The 23,094-nt window shown below is 32.4% G+C and overlaps 1 protein-coding gene across 2 annotated transcripts in view; it reads left to right on the top strand.

Moving 5' to 3' along the window:
* Positions 1-23,094, top strand: part of LOC140434718 (hepatic sodium/bile acid cotransporter-like) — a 197,187-nt gene that overhangs the window by 115,542 nt on the left and 58,551 nt on the right. For both annotated transcript variants that reach the window (XM_072523184.1, XM_072523185.1), the window contains exon 3: positions 853-972. In XM_072523184.1, coding sequence (XP_072379285.1) covers positions 853-972 — 120 coding nt within the window. The remainder of the gene's footprint in view (positions 1-852; positions 973-23,094) is intronic.

Raw genomic sequence — 23,094 nt, 5'->3', positions numbered from 1 at the left:
TTTTTGTTAGAAAATTTTTGGTGGCACGACTAAACACATAGTGGCACACTGTTAAAACAGTTTGGCCACTCCTGCCTTATCACAATAGGATTTTAATTTTGCAAGTAAAAACTTTTGAAAAAAGGTTTTTAATTCACCTTAATTGCCGTAATTATGGCTTAATTAATTTGCTATCAATACCATGTTTACTTGTTGATAGTCAAATGAATACCTACTATTATTATATCATTTAACCTTCTTATTCCCTGGTTAATAAAAACCTTGTTTCGATTTTATTTAATTTTTTTTAATTTGATTTGATTTTACTTATTTTATTCAATTTTACTTGACTTTAATTAATTTGATTTATTTTACGTTTGGGATGACGTTTGTGTATGGCAAATGAAAAGTTCCTCCAAACCGCCTCATTAACATATATCTTTCCATCTGATATGTTGAAATTTCATCGTTATTATTTTGAGCTGCAATACCAAATACAGCCATTTTGTTGTAACGATCTATCAATACTGACGTTTATTTTGTTAATCATAGCTTTCATTTGTTAATCATAGTAACGGCGCCATCTATTAGTTATATTGCGATTTAAAATTACGGAAAATAAAAAAACTTTTTTTTACGTTCGTCCGTTCAATTTTTTGAATTTTTTTTATTTTTATATAATTTCTATACAAACCTTGTCCTGATAATAACAAACACAACAAAAAAGAATTACCAAATTTGGTGCAGTCGTTTTAAAGTTATGCTCGTTCAAACATTTCGGTGTTCATTTTTATTTATATAGCTTAGAACAAATAGAAACCATATGTCCATTTTTCTAAATACATCGTGTATTTATTTATGTTTTTTTTTTAGGAAGCGAGTTTATTCTGTTTTCCGAAAATGACAATATAGCATCACTTGACAAAGAATATCTTATATCTTCAAGTAATGATAATTGGAAGGGAAGTTTTAATATAACGGGTAACTTTTTAGGTAAGTTAATTGCTTAAATAATTGAAATTAAATACACTTTCCGTTTTGGCATTCGCCGAATTCTGTTTATTAATTTGTATGATCATGTATAAAATTTGCACCATAACGATAAGAATCAGCTTATATAAAAAAGCTAAAAAAAGTCTAAACATCTAAAAAAAAAAAGGTCCGTAAATATAACGTACTCAGTTAATATAGACATTAACGTATTTACGACGATGATAAAGCTCATTTCTTTTCGTCGTAAAAGTTTGAAACTTGGATATATTGACACATTTCGCCCGTTATAAACTCGTAGTGGTAGACCAAAGACGAACTCGGAGAGAAAGACAGACCTCTTATAACTTTTTTTATGTTCGATCTGCTGTCGAACTATTTGATGATTCTCAATATAGAGGTAAATATATCATACTGAATCACAAAGTTTTAGACAGATAAGTCATTTGTACCCTCAAGTGTGGGTGTGTGTGTGTGTGTGCGTGTGTGTGTGTGTGTGTGTGTGTGTAAGGGATGGCCTTAGACATAGTCTATTAGCCACAGGATTCATTTTTATTCATACACATATAGGTACATATTAGGTATTTATAAGGTTAAATATCGATTTTAGCTTCTTTAATGTAATTTATTATTGCATCTAAAACGCGTTTATTATGGCTTGATAACAGAGAACCCATGTTGAAAGGGAGAGGAGTGTTGTATTCTATAAGAGACTTATATTCGCTCCGTGCGTGACTGACGCGACACCTACCGCCTTCATCTGACAGTTTTGGACCTACCAATTTTCAGGTTAAACACATGACATGTGTTTGACATTGTTAAATACATGCGAAATTGACAATTATTCAATTTTTCAGTTATGTACAAAATAAATGTAGTATTAAAAACTGGGTTTCTCAAAATTCATCATAATATATCTTTTCAACCATAAACGGAAAAGAAAGGGAAAAATCAAGTACTACTGGCAAATCAAGTTTTTCACGTGAAAGAGCATATATTTAAAAACAGTAATAGTAAAAGTTATGATATAAAAGCTGAAGTCATCAGGCACTCTGCAGTTAGCTTGAAGCCTTATAAAATATCATTTAAGGTAAATTATTTAAATTTTTTTATTTTAATTGCATACAAATGAAGTTATGTCATATTTACTTTTTCATACTAATAGCACGGATCCATCTTTTTCTTTTCTCTAATTTATATGTAATCTTTGGAACCTATAAAAACTACACTTACTATTTTTCCTATTATTAGCACAATTAAATACGCAATATGTATTTGCACACATTTTTGATAAAATTTATGCGTAAAAAGGTAGGTCCAATTTTGTCACATTTCGCCGCTACGCACGCTGGCATCGTTTCAAAGTACCCCTACCATGGTCACGCACGGAGCGAATAGTCTAGAGATAGTCGTATCATTTTTTTTACACTCCAGAAATATGTGGTTAATATCACCTATGGACATGTTGTCACAGTCACATAACCTAATATCCCTAATGTATGAAGGTGTGCCGGAAAACGGACATGATTCAATTTTAAGGGTGTTACTATTGAAGTATATCTTTTTATGTAATCAAAAGTTATGTCCGGTATTCTATTTGGAAGCTGTGGGTAAAGCTGGAAATAAAGATTTTTCGATGTCTTGCTAAAATTATTGTAAGATTCTGACCATCTGACTTTAATAGACTTAAAATAATATTTTAAGAAAAAATTTTTACAAATTTATCTGATTTACAAGACATTTATGGACATGTTGTCACAGTCACATATCCATATCCCTAATGTATGAAGGTGTGCCGGAAAACGGACATGATTCAATTTTAAGGGTGTTACTATTGAAGTATATCTTTTTATGTAATCAAAAGTTATGTCCGGTATTCTATTTGGAAGCTGTGGGTAAAGCTGGAAATAAAGATTTTTCGATGTCTTGCTAAAATTATTGTAAGATTCTGACCATCTGACTTTAATAGACTTAAAATAATATTTTAAGAAAAAATTTTTACAAATTTATCTGATTTACAAGCTTCTTTTGCTTCACAATCCACCCTTTCATTACCTATAATACCTCTGTGACCTTTTACGCATCTGAGAATTATTTTTTTATTTTGTTGATTTTCTTGGTATAATAAGTTTTTTATTTCACAAGTAAATTCTTGATTATAAATATTTATTGGAGATCCTTCAATTGCTTGCAAAACGGACATTGAATCTGACATAATAGAAACCGTTTGAACTGGATTTAGTGTAAACCATAGTAGGCTTTTTTTTATCGCGATAGACTGTGATTTCGCGATTTTTTATCTCGTGACTCAGAACTGCAAGTGGAGAGTGTATCTGCTAGTCTAAATTTTTCGACATGGTTGATGTCTGAAACAAAAAATGCTGCACCTGTTCGATTCTCACATTTGGACCCATCTGTAAATATTTTAGTAACATTTTTTTCAAAAGCATTCAATGTGGTTGAGAGTATTAGGTTACTTAAATTAGCGTTTTCTGTATATTCAGGGTATATAATGGTTGGCCGAAATATGATACTTTGATAACTGTATTCATATACTGGATATTTGGGACTATTGAATATAAAAATGTCATATTGATTGGTATTAATAAAGCCATCTGCCAAGGGAGGGGAATCTTTTTAGTCTCCAATAAGGTGTTGTAAGGTTACAAGTATTAATAAAAGCCTTTTTTGTGGATCATATTCGTATTAAATGCCCTGTATTTAATTATTTGTTTTTCAGCTAAATACTGTCTACGTATATTTAACGGAGGTTCTTGTATTTCTGCAAGGACTGCTTGGTTAGGCGATCACATCATTAGACTTAGACCCATACAAATTTTTAAAGCTTTGTATTGTATACGATCGATAGTTATAAGATTCGTTTTAGATGTTGCGCCATATAATGTACAGCCATAGTCCAATATGGAACGAATATAATATGCTTTGTAGAATATATACGATACAGTAACATCAGCTCCCCATGTTTTCTTGGAAACTACTTTTAGCAAATTTATGGCTTTTTCGCATCTTTTTTTAATATATTTTATGTGGTTAGTCCAAAGCAATTTTTTATCTAATACTATATCTAGGTACTTATATTCGTCGATGTATGGAATCGTGAACCCATCTAGACAAGAAGCTCTAGCAGTTCTAACTCGGTGACGAGTAAAACATACCAAGGCAGTCTTATCCTGAGCAACACTTAAACCCATGTCACTAAACCACTCTATTAGTAAATGAATACATTGTTTTAAGTCATATAAACATTTCTCATATGAACCATGGCTGAAGTAAAAACATAAATCATCCGCGTATTGTATCATGTTGAACTTGTCACCTACTAACGTGTGCAGATCTGCAATGTAAATATTAAATAAAATAGGGCTCAATACGGACCTCTGAGGTAAACCGTTACATACTGTGTGAGGACCATGTAATACGTTATTATGATCCCGAATAAATATTTTTCTATTATGAAAGAGACTCATGATATTAGCACATACGGTTTTGTTATTTCCAATTGTTTCCATTTTTTTTTTGTTAAAATATTTAGATCAACTACATCATAGGCCCCTGATAGATCTATAAATAAACATAATGTATATAGGTTTTTGATAGATCTATAAATAAACATAATGTATATAAAAAACTTATTTGTATTTCTCATTTGTATATCACAGAATAAAACATAAAATGCACAATCCATTGCAAAATTTCACTATATTGCAAATTGCATAATAAAACCTTATGAACTAGTTTACGAATAAGTTTAAGCTGCTGCATGTGATACCCAAATATATATATATATATATATATATATATATATATATATATATATATATTACTTGTACCTAAATGAACTGAACTTTCTTAATTATTCGTTGAGAAACTCTTCCACTGAATAATAAGGTCTTTCAGATAGATAGGCTTTTGTCAATTTGCGGAACTTAAGGAAAGGATTTGTAGATTTAAGATGTAAAGGAAGATGGTTGTATAATTTTTTTGCCGAATATAATATAGATTTTTTGCTAACTTAGTGGATGGAATGGGTACATAAAAACATAGAAGAGAAATACAAATGAAAATATGTGGAGTGTAGTAAAACTTTAGAATTGATAACAAAGACTTCAAATGATATTCACAGTATAATTAAATTAAATCGCTTTTGGTATTTTTTATTATAACTAAAATTAAGCTTGAGTAAAATAATTTTCAATAAAATGTCTTTTAATGTTATCATTATTTCTGTTTCCTGCAGGCACAATGTCATTGTCATCCATCACAATGTATTCACCAATATCATCATTGGCTGGAGGTTGTGGTTCGCTTGCCTGACTGCTACATTATGTAGACAAGCTGTAGCAACAATAATTGCTAGTACATTTCTTAAATTTAGACGGCATCCATATGCCATAATAGGGAATCTCCGCTTCCAAACACCAAACAAATGTTCCACTTTTACTCTAGTTCCTATGTGAGCTTCATTAAAACTCCTTTCTGCATTTGTTTGTGGATCCCTGAGAGGAGTTAACAAGAAGTTGGTGCATGTGTAGCCACCATCCCCTAAAAGTATTGTAATTTATTACTGATTATTAGTTACATTTAGGTGAGCACAATGTGTGACTATTGAATTAATTTCAGACAGACATCACTCAATATTAATTTTGGTGATCATGTCACCAGTGGGATCTCATATCAAAGGATACCAAAAGATTGACTATAGTCCTGTATAAAATGGATAGACAAATATAAAAAAGAAATAACAACAAAATTATCTACTTCAGATGGAATTTAATACCTGCTTTTTAGTTTTGTGATTTTATAACCATTGTACACACTGGTTAATGTTTCTTTTGTAATATAAGATGCTCACCTAATAAAACTCCATTTGCAAAATCTCTTATAAATCTTTGTTTTACTACCGAATTATTTAGAAGAGTTTGGTCATGGGCAGATCCAGGCCATCGTGCTGTTATATTTTGGAACAGACCATCAGCTGAGCATATCGCTTGAACGTTAATACTGAAATAGCCTTTTCTGTTCCTGTAAATTTCTGCGTCATTGCCCCTATAACAAAATAGCAGCATTATTATAGCTATATGCAGTAGTTAAGTGACTTTCTAAATAAACAATCTTACCAGGTGATGTTATTTTGATATGAGTACCATCAATGCATCCAACCACTCTTGGGAATCCTCTTATTTCATACCATTTATTTTGTTGCTCCCGAACTTCTTCTACATTATTTGGTAATTTGATGTAGCGAGGTCTCAGTGATTCTATTAAGGGGGTACAATTCTGCAGACAGATGACTTTGAAGGTCCAAAGATGTCACTTAGGCTTAATAAATGTCCTTCTGTATGCTCGAAAATCGAAATCTTTCAAAAAATTCTTTATTGGTATATGTCTCAAAATAGCTTGTGCGTTTGACATGTCTTGGGATTCATCAACCAAATTATCTACTTGATCTATTTCATTCAATTGATTTTCCATCTGATTGTACTCATCAAGACCAAATAAATCTTCCGCATCGAAATCCAAAACGCCCAGATCCATCTTTTCAAAGTCACACACTATATTCTATATATACACTATAAACTATACTATACACTTTGGTGGAATTTACAACAAAAAATATAAAAATAAAAATCCTATCAACACAAAAACCTACTTCCTACTTTTATATTATAGATTACTATACTACGATATACTATACTATATATTAAATAAGAATATAAAAATTAAAAATCAAATTAGACCAAAAAAATGCGAGTTAACCTAACATCGACGATCAACAGAAGAAATTTAACCTCACTTATGTCTCAATATATGACAGAAAATGCAAATTACGATACATTAACCCCGATTGTCAGCAGTATTGCAGTTCAATAGTCCAGCCGATCAGCAGTTTCGACACATATTGCAGACAGGTCGTCATCAATTAATTTCATATAAATACTGTAAATTTTTATTTTAAAACCAGTTGTAATTATATTAAATAAATTGCTGTTACTCTGTTAGTTGTACCTTTAAAAGGGCCTTTTTAAAAAGTACCTTCGGGAGTGACAACCCTGAAAAGAAACTTAAAGAAGAAAAGAAACTTGTACCTAAAAGGAATGCATCCAAGCATCATCCTATTACTGTAAGCAAATTTCATCTTATTTCTAATTCTAATATCAATTCACAAGTATCATCCTTTAGAATAAGCGATTCTCTTTCAACAATTTTTGAATCTAATATAGAATCTAGTGAAAATATTAAACCAGATTTACATTTAGTTGACAGTAATCATATTTATAAGTCCACAAATTTGTTTGAAATACCTTCTATAATTATTACACCAGCATCCATTTCAAATAATTCTAATATGGCACCCATTTTTGATGTTAATAAAAACCTTTCTATCGTACCAGAGTACGACGGCAATCCAAATGAACTCCACAATTTTATTGATGTTATTTCCATGCTTCTAAACCATTTCTGGGATCATACAAATCCCGAAAATTTTCAAAATCACATGCTTACCCGAGGAATTATGAACAAAATTAAAGGAAGAGCCAGAGAAATTATTTCTGTATACGGCTGTAAAGACTGGCCGTCAATAAAATCAATTCTTGTCCAAAATTTTGCAGACCAACGTAACGAAAACTCATTAACTAGATATTTAGTTAATCTTCGTCAAGCTCCAAACGAAAACCCTCATCAATTTCACGAAAAAGTTATGAGTCTTTTAAATACTATTTCAAATCATATTGAATTACACACAGAAAACGAGGAAGTTAAAAGAAGTAAAAAAGAATTTTCCCAACAACAAGCTCTAACCACATTTTTGGCAGGCCTAAGAGAACCCCTAGGATCAACAATTCGATCCATGAGACCACCCAATCTCGTTCTTGCTATCCAATATATTCAGGAAGAAAATAACATTAGATATCTCCAAAAAACTCATAATTATTCCTTGCCATCTTCCAATAAACCATCTGCGAATTCACAAACACAGAGATCCAATTTAACTCATACACCTACTCCTACACGATGGCAGCCTGAGGTGCCCAAGCCCCAATGGCCACAGCCATTCTTTAGACCAAATCAAATTCCTGTGCAACAACAATCATTCAATAATAGTCCAAGAGGGACATTTCAACCCCCTAGATTCCAACAAAATCATCAAATCACTCCATATGCACAAAATTCTAGGGTTAATCAACCCAATTTTCATAAATCAGTTCCATCTCAATCATATAAGCCAACACATATGAGCGTGTCTACACGCCAAACCGGCTTTAATAGACCCCAATCTCAAAGAAACTTCCGCTTTCAACAAACAGCCAGCCCCCGATTCACCGTAGAAGAACTCTTTAATATCGAACAAGAGGAAAATAATTACGATGAAGGTATAGACAATGACACATACCCAGATTACACTTATTATGAGCAAGAAAGCCAAGAATATGAGGAAGATGTAAATTTTCAAACGTTTCAAGACGAAAAAGAAGAAACGTAGTAGAATTGCATTCCTATGCCGACAAAAGAGAGCTTCCTTACATTAAAATTCAAAATCCCCCTCTTAAACTTCTTATTGATACAGGAGCCACTAAATCTTTCCTTAATCCTGATATAGCCAATAAATTCTACAAGAATAATAGTAAATATGAACCATTTATCGTTACATCAATTTTTCAAAATCATTCACAAGATTATTGTGTAGAAATTCCAATTTTTCCCGAATTTAACTCCGATATTAACCTAAAATTTTATCTTTTCAAATTTCACAAGACATTTGACGGTCTTATCGGCCTCGATAATCTTAAACTTCTAAAAGAAAATCTCGATTTTACCCAAGCTACTCTTACTACAGAGCATTCTATTCTTCCTATTAATTACTACGTCACAAACAAAGCCCAATTCTATACAGTCCAGCTAGAGCCCCAATCAATTACCCAAGTCCGCTTGCCAGTAAAGGAAACATCAGGTACAATCGTCATCCCAAGACAAGAAGTCGAAGGTGCCATCCTAAGAGAAACTCTCACCGTTGCCTGTAATCAACTCGCCTGGACCGAGCTAGTCAATAACACCGATGAATACATCCAAGTAGCATTAACTGATCCCATCAAAAGTCAACCCATAAATCTCGAGGAATATCATATACAGGTTGAACAAATTTAAAACGGAACATACGAAATCAATGTATTTCTGCTCAACTCCGCTCTAGGCGGTTGGCCAACAAAAGGTTGTCAAATAATTATATTATAAAAATCCAATACTTCAGAGGGCTGCTGGATTCTGAACTCATTCAAGAACAAGTCAAAACTCCACCCAAACAGGTTGCCTAGAATCACTGTGAAAACTAGACTACACAAGCAGTTATTATGCTGTCAAACCACCTATCGCTTAGTTATAGTCCAAGAGATAGAGCCGAAATTTTGAACTGATCAGTAATATGACATTTCTCTATTGGAATATATTCATTGTGACTGGGTTAAGACCTTGCCTTACAGGCGGACGCCGCTCGTGGTACAGGGGGTGGCTAGACAGTGATGAAGTTATCATTTTTTTCGGAAAAATTACCGATCGATAATATGGCTGAAAATTTGCCCAGAGTAAGATCTTGGTATAACTAGACGAAATCCCAAAGGGCGGACGCGAGAGTGGATACATAAGGGGTGGCAGACAGCTGGGTAGGTACAGAGAGCCATAAAACGGGGTCAAATGTACCACTTGCCTGCGCATTTTAGGTCTCGGTAACAATTTTCAAACTGATTTTATTATGATATTTTTATACCGATTGATTTGAAAATTTGTATGCTCACTTCTGTTACTATTCTGAGAAGCGTCAAGTAGAGTTTGCCTCAAAATTTTCCAAAAAAATTTCCGTAAATGAAAATTTTCGTAATTTTTTGAGGTAAAATCTAATTTGTAGAATCTTTTCGATTTTCTGTAAGTTATACCATGATTTTTTTCCAAAAATTTTCAAACGATTTTTCCAATAAGAAAAAAAAATTTAGAAAAACTTTTCTAAAACATTTGATAAAACTGTACGTCATCGTCTAAATCTTTTATAGAATATTTTGTAGTTTTAAAATGATATTATGATAATGTTTTTTTTTTCAAACTAAAGTCATATTTACTTTACAAATCACATTTTGACGTGACAACGTCTTAAATTAGGTTGTGGCTCGGAGTCATTCATGAAAAAGTGTAACGCCCGCTCACGTCTGTTACGATGAGTCACCGAACGAGAGAGAGGCCCGCCGGACCGGCGAATGCCTTGCGTCTCTCTCCCACTCAAACATGATCGGTCCGCTGCGCGCGCAGCACTAGAGAATTAGGCGCGTTGAATCGGTGCGTGCTTGTGTCTCTGTCTTTCTCGAGCGTTCTTGGCGTTCAAGACACATTACAGCAGAAACACTTCCTTTCATTTCATATTTCTCCTATCATCGTCCTATCCTCAACAAAATCACTCAAATAGAAATTAGTTAAGTTTAAGTTTACATGTACAATGTTTTAGTAAACAAAATATATTTCTATAGTTAAAATTTGTGCAATTCTTATTTTAATTCAATTCCTTGTTCCTATTGTGCAATTTAATAATATTCATATCAATAAATATTCTACCGAGAAAAAGACGTTGTCACGTAAAATCTTCGCCCGTAAAACCGACTTTACAGGCAACCGATTTTTTTTCTTAAATATAAATATTTTACGAATTAATTTTTAATTGAATAAATGTTTGATATTTAATATTTTATTAAATTAAAGTAATTTTATAATGTTAACTATTAAATATTTTTGGTATAACAAATAGTAATTTTACTTATTTTTTATTACAATAAAAAGGTATTTAAATTTATATTGCATAAATAATGGTTGTTCAGATATAAGAAAAATTTGATTTATTATTACATTAATAATCAAATACAAAATATATTATTTCTATTTATCAATAGGTAAAATTCAATTTGTAGAATTTCTTTAACATTTTACAAATAATTATTAATAAAAATCAATTTAATAGTGGAATTATCAATTTTTTAAGTTTTGAAATTTACTTTGTAGATATTTTCAATAGTTTTTTTAACTTTCAAATTGATTGAATTTTTTTTTCATTAGTTAATTATAATTTTACAAATTCTGTTTGGACATTAATTTTGCATCATTATTATTTTAAAATATTAACATAATAATGATGCGCGTTCCATTTAGATCAGTAATTCTAGACGCATGCGCTAAATGTAATAAGTATCAAGATGCTTTTATCCAACTTGATGAAACTGACTTCGATTGTAATGAAGTTTTTGAAACCTTAGAAACTTTCATATGTCACTTATATGGAACAGGACTGACGAGAACAATTCCAAAAAGAAAAGTAAACGATGTCAGATTTTCACTATTTAACCGGCAGTATAAGTTGCATGATGTGAACGAGCCTTTAAAAAAAACTAAAAAATTTCGATGCTTCAAGCTTACCACCATGTCAAGATGAATTACACCAACATCTACTCCGAGCTCATTATATTTCAAATATTTGGACAAATGCTCATAAAAAAGTACCAACAGAATTGTTGAAGAACATGGTTGGGAGTTTGAAGATGAAACATATAAATTCAAATGGTTTAGTGGACCTCAGATGCCAGAATCAGTTCGAGAAGTAGTGATTGAAAATGAAGCAGATAATGAATGTGATATTATTAAAAGTGAAAGTGACGAAGATGATGAATGTGATGACATCAATGAGAGTGAGAAAAATGACGAAATTTTTAAAGTTTTTCTAAATTTTTTTTTCTTATCGGAAAAATCGTTTGAAAATTTTTGTAAAAAAATCATGGTATAACTGACAGAAAATTGAAAGGATTGTACAAATTAGATTTTACCTCAAAAAATTACGAAAACTTTCATTTACGGAAATTTTTTGGAAGATTTTGAGGAAAACTCTACTTGACGCTTTTTAGAATAGTAACAGAAGTGAGCATACAAATTTTCAAATCAATCGGTATAAAAATATTATAATAAAATCAGTTTGAAAATTGTTACCGAGACCTAAAATGCGCAGGCAAGTGGTACATTTGACCCCGTTTTATGGCTCTCTGTACCAACCCAGCTGTCCGCCCTTTTGGATTTAGAGTTTTTAGGGGCTAAATAATGAGCCATGAAAATGGCGGACATATTACTTATCGTTAATTTTTTCCCAATAATTTTTTCCCAAAAAATTGCAATTTCGCCCCTGTCCGCCACCCCTTATGTATCCACTCTCGCGTCCGCCCTTTGGGATTTCGTCTAGTTATACCAAGATCTTACTCTGGGTAAATTTTCAGCCATATTATCGATCGTTAATTTTTCCGAAAAAAAATGACAACTTCATCCCTGTATAGCCACCCCCTGTACCACGAGCGGCGTCCGCCTGTAAGGCAAAGTCTTAACCCAGTTACAATAAATATATATTCCAATAGAGAAATGTCATATTACTGATCAGTTTAAAATTTCGGCTCTATCTCTCCGACTATTAGGCAAGCTCCTCTTTCCTTTAAAGGAGACAGATAGTTGAACGATATTTTATACAATGTCTATCACCGGGTATGGATTTATTTTTGTCACAAGTTTTATATTGGTCCACTATTTCAAATGTAGTTCAAACAGACATATATTAAATTGTATGTTCCGTTTTAAATTCGTTCAATCTGTATATACGTCAGATATCATACCTACCGAAGACAGTAATCTAAAAGATGTCGATCCTCTCCTTAGAACCGATCATCTTAATACCGAAGAAGAATCTCACCTAAGACGACTGTGCAGTGCAGGAAGTTTGCAGAGATATTTCATCATCCAGACAATCCTTTAACATTTACTAATCAAATAAAGCACCATATACGAACCAAAGACGAAGTTCCAGTTTATACCAAGTCATATCGGTATCCACACATCCATAAAGAAGAAGTAGGTAAGCAGATCACTTCGATGCTTGATCAAGGAATTATCAGACCGAGTCAATCACCCTGGTCATCTCCAATCTGGGTCGTTCCAAAGAAACCAGATGCCTCAGGAAAAATTAAATGGAGAATAGTTGTCGACTACCGGAAGGTGAACGAGAAAACCATCGATGACCGATATCCAATTCCAAATATAACAGACATTCTGGACAAACTAGGACGCTGCCAATACTTCTCAACCCTAGATCTAGCCAGCGGATTCCATCAAATTGAAATGGCCGAAGAAGATATCCAGAAGACTGCATTTAACGTTGAAAATGGCCACTATGAATACATGAGAAAGCCGTTCGGACTCAAAAATGCACCCTCAACATTCCAGAGATAATGGAGAACGTACTAAAAGGACTAATAGGAGAAATATGTCTGGTCTACATGGACGACATTATTGTATTTTCAACCTCTCTTCAAGAACACATGGTAAATCTTAAGAAAATTTTTGAAAGATTAAGAGAAACAAGATTTAAGATACAAGTTGACAAATGTGAATTCCTTAAGAAAGAAGTCGATTTTCTAGGCCACGTCGTAACCTGCGAGGGAATTAAACCAAACCCGACTAAGATTAAAGCCATCATAGACTATCCTGTACCAAAAACAACAAAAGAAATTCGAGGATTTTTAGTATTACTTGGTTACTGTAGAAAATTCATAAAGGACTTTGCCAAAATTACAAAACCACTTACCATATGTCTTAAAAAGAATGCAAAAATTGAACACACCGAAGAATTCTTAAACTGTATTAAAACCTGTAAAAGCTTATTGATTAATGAACCACTTCTGCAATATCCAGACTTCACTAAACCCTTCAACCTTACGACTGATGCAAGTAACTTCGCTATAGGAGCCATCCTATCACAAGGTCCAATAGGAAACGATAAACATATCGCCTATGCATCCAGAACTTTAAATGAAACTGAACTGAAATATTCGACTATCGAAAAGGAGATGTTAGCAATTGTGTGGGCTACTAAATACTTCCGCCCATACCTTTTCGGACGAAAATTCAAAATTTTATCTGACCATCGACCACTACAATGGCTATTTCCACTTAAAGATCCAAACTCAAAGCTTGTCAGATGGAGATTAAAGCTGGAGGAATTTGATTACGAAGTAATATATTTATTATTTATATATTTTATATATAAAAAAGGCAAATCCAACACCAATGCAGATGCTTTATCCCGTGTCGAAATTCACACGAAAGAATTAAACAGTGTAGACGAGAATATGGAAGAAATAATGAAACTCCTCTCAAAAGATGACGATGATATCTCTATGATTAACCACCCCAGTTCCTTATCCGATCTGGAAGAATTTCTAACCGACCCAGCCGAAGAGTCTCAAAAAACTTTGAATCCGTCAACCCCTTTAGGCGACTTCGATAAAATCATCCAAAAAAATCAAACTGCAACGTTAACTCCCGAAGAAATAAAGATAATAAACAAAATCCTACATGAAGACAGCAAACAGCAAAAATCTAAAGCTCAGTCATTAAACTCACAATACTTACAAGAAGATAACGATACAGATGTAACCAAACATTCCACGGCAGAAAATCCAATAATGGGAATTCCAATTAGCGAGAAACCACTAAATTGTTACAATAATCAAATAATTTTCAAGATAGTAAATTACAACCCGGCGAAACCAACCATAGAGCAGTGTTTTGTAACAAAGAAGAGAATGTATGTCCAATTGGGAAAAAATGATCTTCACAACGACATTTTCCAGTTTTTCAAGAACTATATAGATCCGAAAACGAAGTACGCCATTCTGTTCGAGAATGATGAACTCTACAAATCCCTATGCAATATTCTACGAGAAACTTTTAAAAATTCCGCATTCGATCTTGTCAAATGCAACAGCCTCCTAGAAGATATAAACAGCACAGAGAGACAGAAAGAAATTATAGAGAACTACCATCAAGGAAAGACTAACCACAGAGGAATTAACGAAACCGAAGCTCAAATAAGAAAACGCTACTACTGGCCTACGCTAAAGAAAGACATCGAAGAAGTTATCAACCTTTGTGATACATGCCAAGCTAACAAGTATGACAGAAATCCAATTAGAAATCATTCATATGGACACATTCCAAGCTAACGGACAAAAATTTCTTACAATAATTGATGCATTTTCGAAATATGGCCAAGCATATCCCATAGAAGGATCCAACGCAATAAATGTCCTTAATGCCTTCATGCTCTTTATAACCCACCATGGACTCCCACACATGATAATCGCAGATAGTGGAACCGAATTTAAGAACGGCCTTGTTCAGGAATTTGTCGATACACACAAAATTTCGATTCACTACACAACACCAGATAATTCACAATCGAACGGAATGATAGAACGTTTTCACTCTACGATTTTGGAACACCTACGAATACTTAGAGAAAAAAGGAAGACTCTGGGTATTAAAGAACATATGTTGTATGCCATTTTAGGATACAACAATTCCATTCATTCATCAACTAAACAAAAGCCAATCGAAATTCTAAATGGCCATATCGATCCTCAGGATCCATTTGACATCGATATTAACAGAACCCTAATAAATAACTATACACAGAGCCACAGATTAAAGACAAAAGAAATCTACAGTGAAATAAACAAAAAGCTACAAGAAACCAAACAGAAAAATATTGAAAAAATAAATCAAAAAAGACAAACACCAATAACTTATAAACCCAGCACAAAAGTTTACACTAGAAAAACAGTAAAAAGAAACAAACTTCTTCCGAGATTTTTTTTCCGCATTGTGAAAAATAATAATCCCGTAACAATAGACACTCAAGATACGTCAATACACAAAAAGAACATCAAACACCAGCCAAAGACTAATGCTACAGATGTACCTTAGTAGCAGCTCAACAAGTTCAAATTCAAAACTTGAAGGACAATCCGGGAATCCTCGAAGTTAAACTTGGACAAGCGAGGATACAGACTAGCACTCATGACTTCATCCACTATTTCCATCTAGAACCCATCGCAGAAGAGATTGAATCCATAGAATCTCAGTATATCACCACCAACAGAGCAGTAGAAAATGGACTTAGTCAACCATATTTTGACAGCCTACAAAACTTTGATAAAACTGTACAGTACCTCCTCCAAACAGCAAAAGAGAAACTAGACACAATATATCCAAAATCCAGAAGCAAAAGAGGACTTATAAACGGATTGGGAAGTGTAATAAAATCTATTTCTGGTAATCTAGATAAAGAAGATGCTGAAAGATACAACGCTGCCATTAAATCTCTTGAAAATATCCAACAGAACATTATTGCCAACATCAATAGCCAACTCAGTCTCAATAAAAGAATAATGACAAATTTTAACCAAACAATTTCATTACTTACACACAACCAAGAAATCATAGCTGAAGAGACAAACAAAATTAGCTTAGAGATGAACCAATTCGTTTTCAATTTTAATGATTATATGCAAGTTCGAAATATCCTTGACCAGATAAATCTAAATTTACAACCAATTATACAAATACTGGATGATCTACAAACAGCAATTACATTTGCAATAATCAAAACTTTACACAACGGTCTCATTAAACCTGAAGAAATAAAATGGACCGTGCAAAAGATGCTTGAACACCACCCTGCATCACAGATTCCCTATATTCAAGAAGAAGACTTAACCAAATACTATGAAATCATAGACATTGATGGTTACTACACGAATCACACCCTTGTTTTCATTTTACATTTTCCTATCTTTCATTCCAAGTCATTCACATACTTCCATTTATACTCCCTTCCAACTAATAATCACACAATAATCATTCCACCTGGTCCATACCTAGTCCACAACTCAGACCTTTTTCAATACATGGATGTACCATGCAAAAGAAGCGAATCCAAATCATTCATCTGTCCTGAGAAATTTCCACACGAGAATGACCAGACTAATGACTGCATCATCCAAATTCTCCAGTTAATCAATGATGCTGCCCAATGCTAAAGTGTTCCCGTCACTGTCACTACAACGATCATTCAAAAAGTATCCGATGCACACTACATTGTCGTTTTTCCAAAGGCTACGAAAGTATCTACCCATTGCACCACCACTGAAATAGAAGTACTCGAAGGGACCTATCTAATTGAGTTACCGCCAGGATGTGAACTACAAACCAATAATGAAGTTTACATGAATTCCAAAACAACAATTAAAGAAGAGCCACTAACATTACCAAAAGTCAAGACCACCACTATTCTGAAGAACCACCCAATACTCAAACCCCTAAAATTGGACAGAATTCCTTTAGACGAACTACACAAGTTATCACAGGAAGAAGAAAGGTTCCAATCCATCCTCCCAACACAAATGGACCACAGCTACATATGGACACCACCGATATATATCCTGGTAGCAATCCTTTTAATTTTTGGTTTTCTCAAGCTACGCAAACTGAAAAAAGAAAAAGAGGAGCAGAATCCAACCACAGCAGAAGACATCCCTGACCAAAGCCAAGAGTCCTCAGAAACAGTTCACAGAGTTTTGTTCATCCCTCACAAAACTTCCCCAGGGGATGGAGAAATTACGATATATTAACCCCGATTGTCAGCAGTATTGCAGTTCAATAGTCCAGCCGATCAGCAGTTTCGACACATATTGCAGACATGTCGTCATCAATTAATTTCATATAAATACTGTAAATTTTTATTTTAAAACCAGTTGTAATTATATTAAATAAATTGCTGTTACTCTGTTAGTTGTACCTTTAAAAGGGCCTTTTTAAAAAGTACCTTCGGGAGTGACAACCCTTAAGTTGCATTTCAATGCATAGTCCAAGTTAAAATTTTTTCTTAAGTCGTCATAGTAGCTGACTTAAGCTTAAGCAAAAATATTTGTACTTAAGTAAATATTTTTAGTTGGTGGAACGAAACTCGACGGACTTAAGTGAAAATTATTTCTTAAGATCAAATTTTAACTTAAATCGCGTTGGTGGAACTGGGCGTGAAACTAAATGACTCACAGCATCGATTGCTTCTCGTCCTCTACGAAAACCATATTGAATGCTTGGTAATAGGATCTATATTCAACAAAATGTTCTAATCTAAACTTAATTAATCTTTCGAATGTTTTAGTAACACATGATATTAACGAGATTGGATGGTTTGATTGTGGAATTTCGGGATCTTTATAAGGTTTAAGTTTAAGGCAAATTATAATATTTTTAAAGCAGTCTGAATATTTTTGTTTCCTCCACCAGTCATTAAATAACTGCAAAAGAAAGTTTAGCAGAATATGATAAATTATAAATTTTTTTGAAGTTGTTTAACGAATGCAGATAGTAGAAGTACGGACTTTTCTTTATAGTTTATATATTCGTCTCTATAAGGATTAGGAAGAACAGTATTAGCATTTAATGTTAACTAGCGGACCAACTCGACATCGAGTTTTTTAAATGAAATTTTTATTTTGCGAGAAAAATATACAATATATACAATGACCGGAAGTAAAAATATTTTTATCAATAACTCAAAAACTATAAATGATAATTTCGTGAACTTACATTTTTGAACTCTACGTTGAATTCTCTATTGATTTGACTAATAAAAACGAAACCGGAAGTCGAGCTCAAAACCGGAATGCAATTTTTAGTTCATCAAATGTCGACATGGATATCATTTAGCAGTTAATTTTGCATGCTGATCACGAATCCGGTGTCAGATTTGCTCTATCTTGACGTTTTATGCGCGTTTCGGGTCACTTCCGGTGTCGGATCGCAACCGGAAGTACATATTTAGATTCGTCTCGACGAGACCTTTCGATCCATATATACATTGTGGGGTCTAAAACTTTGAGAGAGGGTTTCCTTAAGACTGCTGAAGAAAGGTGAGAAGATTTTTGCTTGGCACCAGGTAATGGTGAAAAGTTAATAATGTTATTTAATGTTGAGAACTTGTTATTCGTAATAATTTTTGCATAAGAAGGATTTATATACATATTTTCAGCTTCTTTAAAGGAAATATTTTCCTGGGCCATAATCTGTTTTTTTTTGTGGTTTTGTGAATACAGGGCATTTTCGCGAGATTGAAGTGTGTTCATTGTTTTTACAGTATATGCAAACATTTTCTGATTGACTTTCATCTTTCAGATGATCCAGACTTGTGCATTTTTTGCATCTGCTGTCTTTAGATTTGCATTGTCTGGCCGAATGACCATAACGCAAACACTGTATTGCACAACTGGTTGTATATATGGCTCTACTTGGAAGTTACAAAGATTAATTTGTATGTTTTGTGGAATTTCATTGCCCAGAAATTGTACTACAATCATCTTTCTATTAACTAAACAGGGATTTCCATCGGAATCTATTATTTTCCTTTTCATTCTTTGTGCACTTACTACTTTTTTATTGGAAATGATGGCATTTAGTAGGTACTCATCGGTAAACCAAGTATCAACCATTCTTATGATACCCTGATATGCAACTAGATTATTTTGTTTAATGGCATAATGATTAACTAGAGAATTAGCCGATTCCAAAGTTTTAAATATAACTTTCACACGGTTTATTCCTACTGACTTTATATCCTCTACTTCTTTACTTATTGCTTCATCAGGGAGTAGGTAGAGACCGATTTTAATTGGGAAAAGTCTTCCAAGATTTTTTTCTTTGTGCTCAACAAACACGAAATAAGGACCTTTATCGCCTGATCTATAACGATTTTCTAGATCAATAATATTATTATAATCATCTTTATTTCCCTTTTCAATATTGTTCATACATTCATTTAAATAGGGCGGTTCCCCGCCCGTATTTTCCCCCATGGTTTAATTAATTTTAAACGTTTTTATCTCACAGCTTCTAATTTTAAAATATTTGAAATTCTATCAGTTAATACAAAATAAAATATGTAATTAGTCAAACCGAAGCTAAAGTTTGAAAAATCAACGAGGTTCAATATATCAATTAAAATATAATTATAACAGGTAATATACTTAACAAAAAGTAAAAATATCAGCACTCGAACTGCGATTAAAAAGTTTAAGTTAATATTATAAAAAATGATTGTAAAGTAGGATTGCAAAAGTACTGTGATTTTAAGCTTATAAACAATTTAAATAACTTAGACGCAAACTTAGACTTTTTTTTCAATAATTCACCTGAGTTTTGTTTATAAATAATGAGCAATTTAAAAAGAACCATTTGAAAAATTAAGAGACGAAGTTTAGGCAAAAAAAAATTAAAACGATTCCTTTAAAAATGAGCCGTCCATGATGGCGCCAAAAATAAAGGGTTTAAAAGTGAAGCAATTTTACTACTCCGGTTCTAATCAACGAAAATTGATGGTGTTAATTTTTCTTGAATGCTACTTATTATTTTTATAATTACTTTTTCTCAAAAACATTACAATTATATTTTACACAAATTAATTCTTATAAACTTTGTATAATTAATAATAAAAATTATGGAATTAATCTGTATATACAATTATTAACATATTACAATATACATACTTAATTTTACTATTTTTATATACAAAGTTGATAACGATTATTCCATTTAAAATATATTTGTAATGATTTTCAGCCAAGAAAATTAATTGTGAAAATAATGAGCATAATTCAAGAAAAATTAACACGTATAGATTTGATTTTAAAATAAAAAATAATTTTTTTTGTAAAATTTATTTTTAAAAGATATGATTTATAGCTATAATACATAAATATTCAAGTTATTTATCATTTCATAACCTTTTCTACAACTAATAATAAGAGAAAAATAAAATGTAACAATAAAACACTGAAAACTTTGTTTTCAAAACTTCCACAAAATTTATTTTAAATTCTTATCACTACAGCTGTTTCGGCTGATTGCCTTTCTCAAGTGATCTGTTTTTGGCATGGGTTTACACTTTATAGTCTCTAATGAAATAGGTTGAGGAGGGGAGAACTGTTTGTCTCAAGCTGGTCATTCAGAATTATATCTGTGTTTTTTAACTTGTTGATTTCCATAGATTCTAACAAAGATAGCTTAAGGCCTTTATTTTGAATGTGTAGAATTTTAAATTCGTCATTAAAAGAATGATTATGATCTAGAAGGTGAAGTGCGTATGTAGAATCTGTTTTTCTATTATTGAAAGCCCTTTTATGTTCTGCTATTCGTTTATTAAAATTTCTACCTGTTTGACCAATGTAAGTTTTTGGGCAGTCGCCACATTTAAGTTTGTACACACCACTGTGTAAGTGTTTTTTATGTTGGCTCTTATTGTTTTTAATATATTTGCCTAGGTTGTTATTTGTTCTGAAAGCTGGTGTTATTCCTTTCTTTTTTATGTGTTTGGCTATTTTTGTTGATATTTTGCCTGTATATGTAATCGAGCAGAAGGTACTGGGTTTTTTCTCTGGTGGTGGAAATACTAAATTCAGGGCTTTCTTGTGTAGTTTTTGATTTAACATTTTATTAATTGTTTGTTCGTTATATATTTTACTGCTATTTGCTTAATGATATTTAATTCTGTCTCAAAATTGTATTTTGACATAGGAATTGCTGTTAATCTATGTAACATACTATGATAGGCTGCCAGTTTATGTTGTGTGGGATGGGATGATGAATTGTGAATAGTCGTGTCAGTATGGGTAGGTTTATGAAATATGGAGAAGTCATGTTTGTTTTTAAGTCTGGTAATTTTTACATCTAAAAAATTTATGGATTGATTTTGTTCTGTTTCTATTGTAAATTCAATATCACTATGAAGAGAATTAATATACGATAAAAATTGGTCGAGTTGCCTGTTAGTTCCTGTGAAACATACCAGTACGTCGTCTACGTATCTCCACCAATATAAAAACTGTTTGAATATGGGATGTTTTGAAATCTTTGTCTCTAGATGATCCATAAAAATATCTGATAGCAATGGGCTTAGAGGATTGCCCATTATAAGTCCTGCACTGTTATTTGTATATAATTCATTATTAAATTCAAAGTAGTCTTGGTTTAGCAAACTTCAAGAAGATGTAAAATTTCAGATGTAATGATTGGATTTGTACTATTTTGGTCTAAAAGGTTTTTTACTAGAATAAAAGTTTCTGTAGGAGGGATACTAGGAAAAAGATTTTTTACGTCAAATGAAGTTAATCTTTTTCCTAGTATCCCTCCTACAGAAACTTTTATTCTAGTAAAAAACCTTGAACCTTAAAAACAAACATGACTTCTCCATATTTCATAAACCTACCCATACTGACACGACTATTCACAATTCATCATCCCATCCCACACAACATAAACTGGCAGCCTATCATAGTATGTTACATAGATTAACAGCAATTCCTATGTCAAAATACAATTTTGAGACAGAATTAAATATCATTAAGCAAATAGCAGTAAACAATGGATACAACGAACAAACAATTAATAAAATGTTAAATCAAAAACTACACAAGAAAGCCCTGAGTTTAGTATTTCCACCACCAGAGAAAAAACCCAGTACCTTCTGCTCGATTACATATACAGGCAAAATATCAACAAAAATAGCCAAACACATAAAAAAGAAAGGAATAACACCAGCTTTCAGAACAAATAACAACCTAGGCAAATATATTAAAAACAATAAGAGCCAACATAAAAAACACTTACACAGTGGTGTGTACAAACTTAAATGTGGCGACTGCCCAAAAACTTACATTGGTCAAACAGGTAGAAATTTTAATAAACGAATAGCAGAACATAAAAGGGCTTTCAATAATAGAAAAACAGATTCTACATACGCACTTCACCTTCTAGATCATAATTATTCTTTTAATGACGAATTTAAAATTCTACACATTCAAAATAAAGGCCTTAAGCTATCTTTGTTAGAATCTATGGAAATCAACAAGTTAAAAAACACAGATATAATTCTGAATGACCAGCTTGAGACAAACAGTTCTCCCCTCCTCAACCTATTTCATTAGAGACTATAAAGTGTAAACCCATGCCAAAAACAGATCACTTGAGAAAGGCAATCAGCCGAAACAGCTGTAGTGATAAGAATTTAAAATAAATTTTGTGGAAGTTTTGAAAACAAAGTTTTCAGTGTTTTATTGTTACATAAAATGAATTTCCATCAAGTAACGGTCGAATCCATCAATTATTTTATAGAAAAATAAAGTTTTGCAAAATAAATATTTA

This window comes from Diabrotica undecimpunctata, chromosome 2 (genome assembly GCF_040954645.1).
Source record: "Diabrotica undecimpunctata isolate CICGRU chromosome 2, icDiaUnde3, whole genome shotgun sequence".
NCBI lineage: Eukaryota > Metazoa > Arthropoda > Insecta > Coleoptera > Chrysomelidae > Diabrotica > Diabrotica undecimpunctata.
Note: the sequence above shows the minus strand (reverse complement) of the source record. Positions and strands in the feature narration are given on the sequence as shown.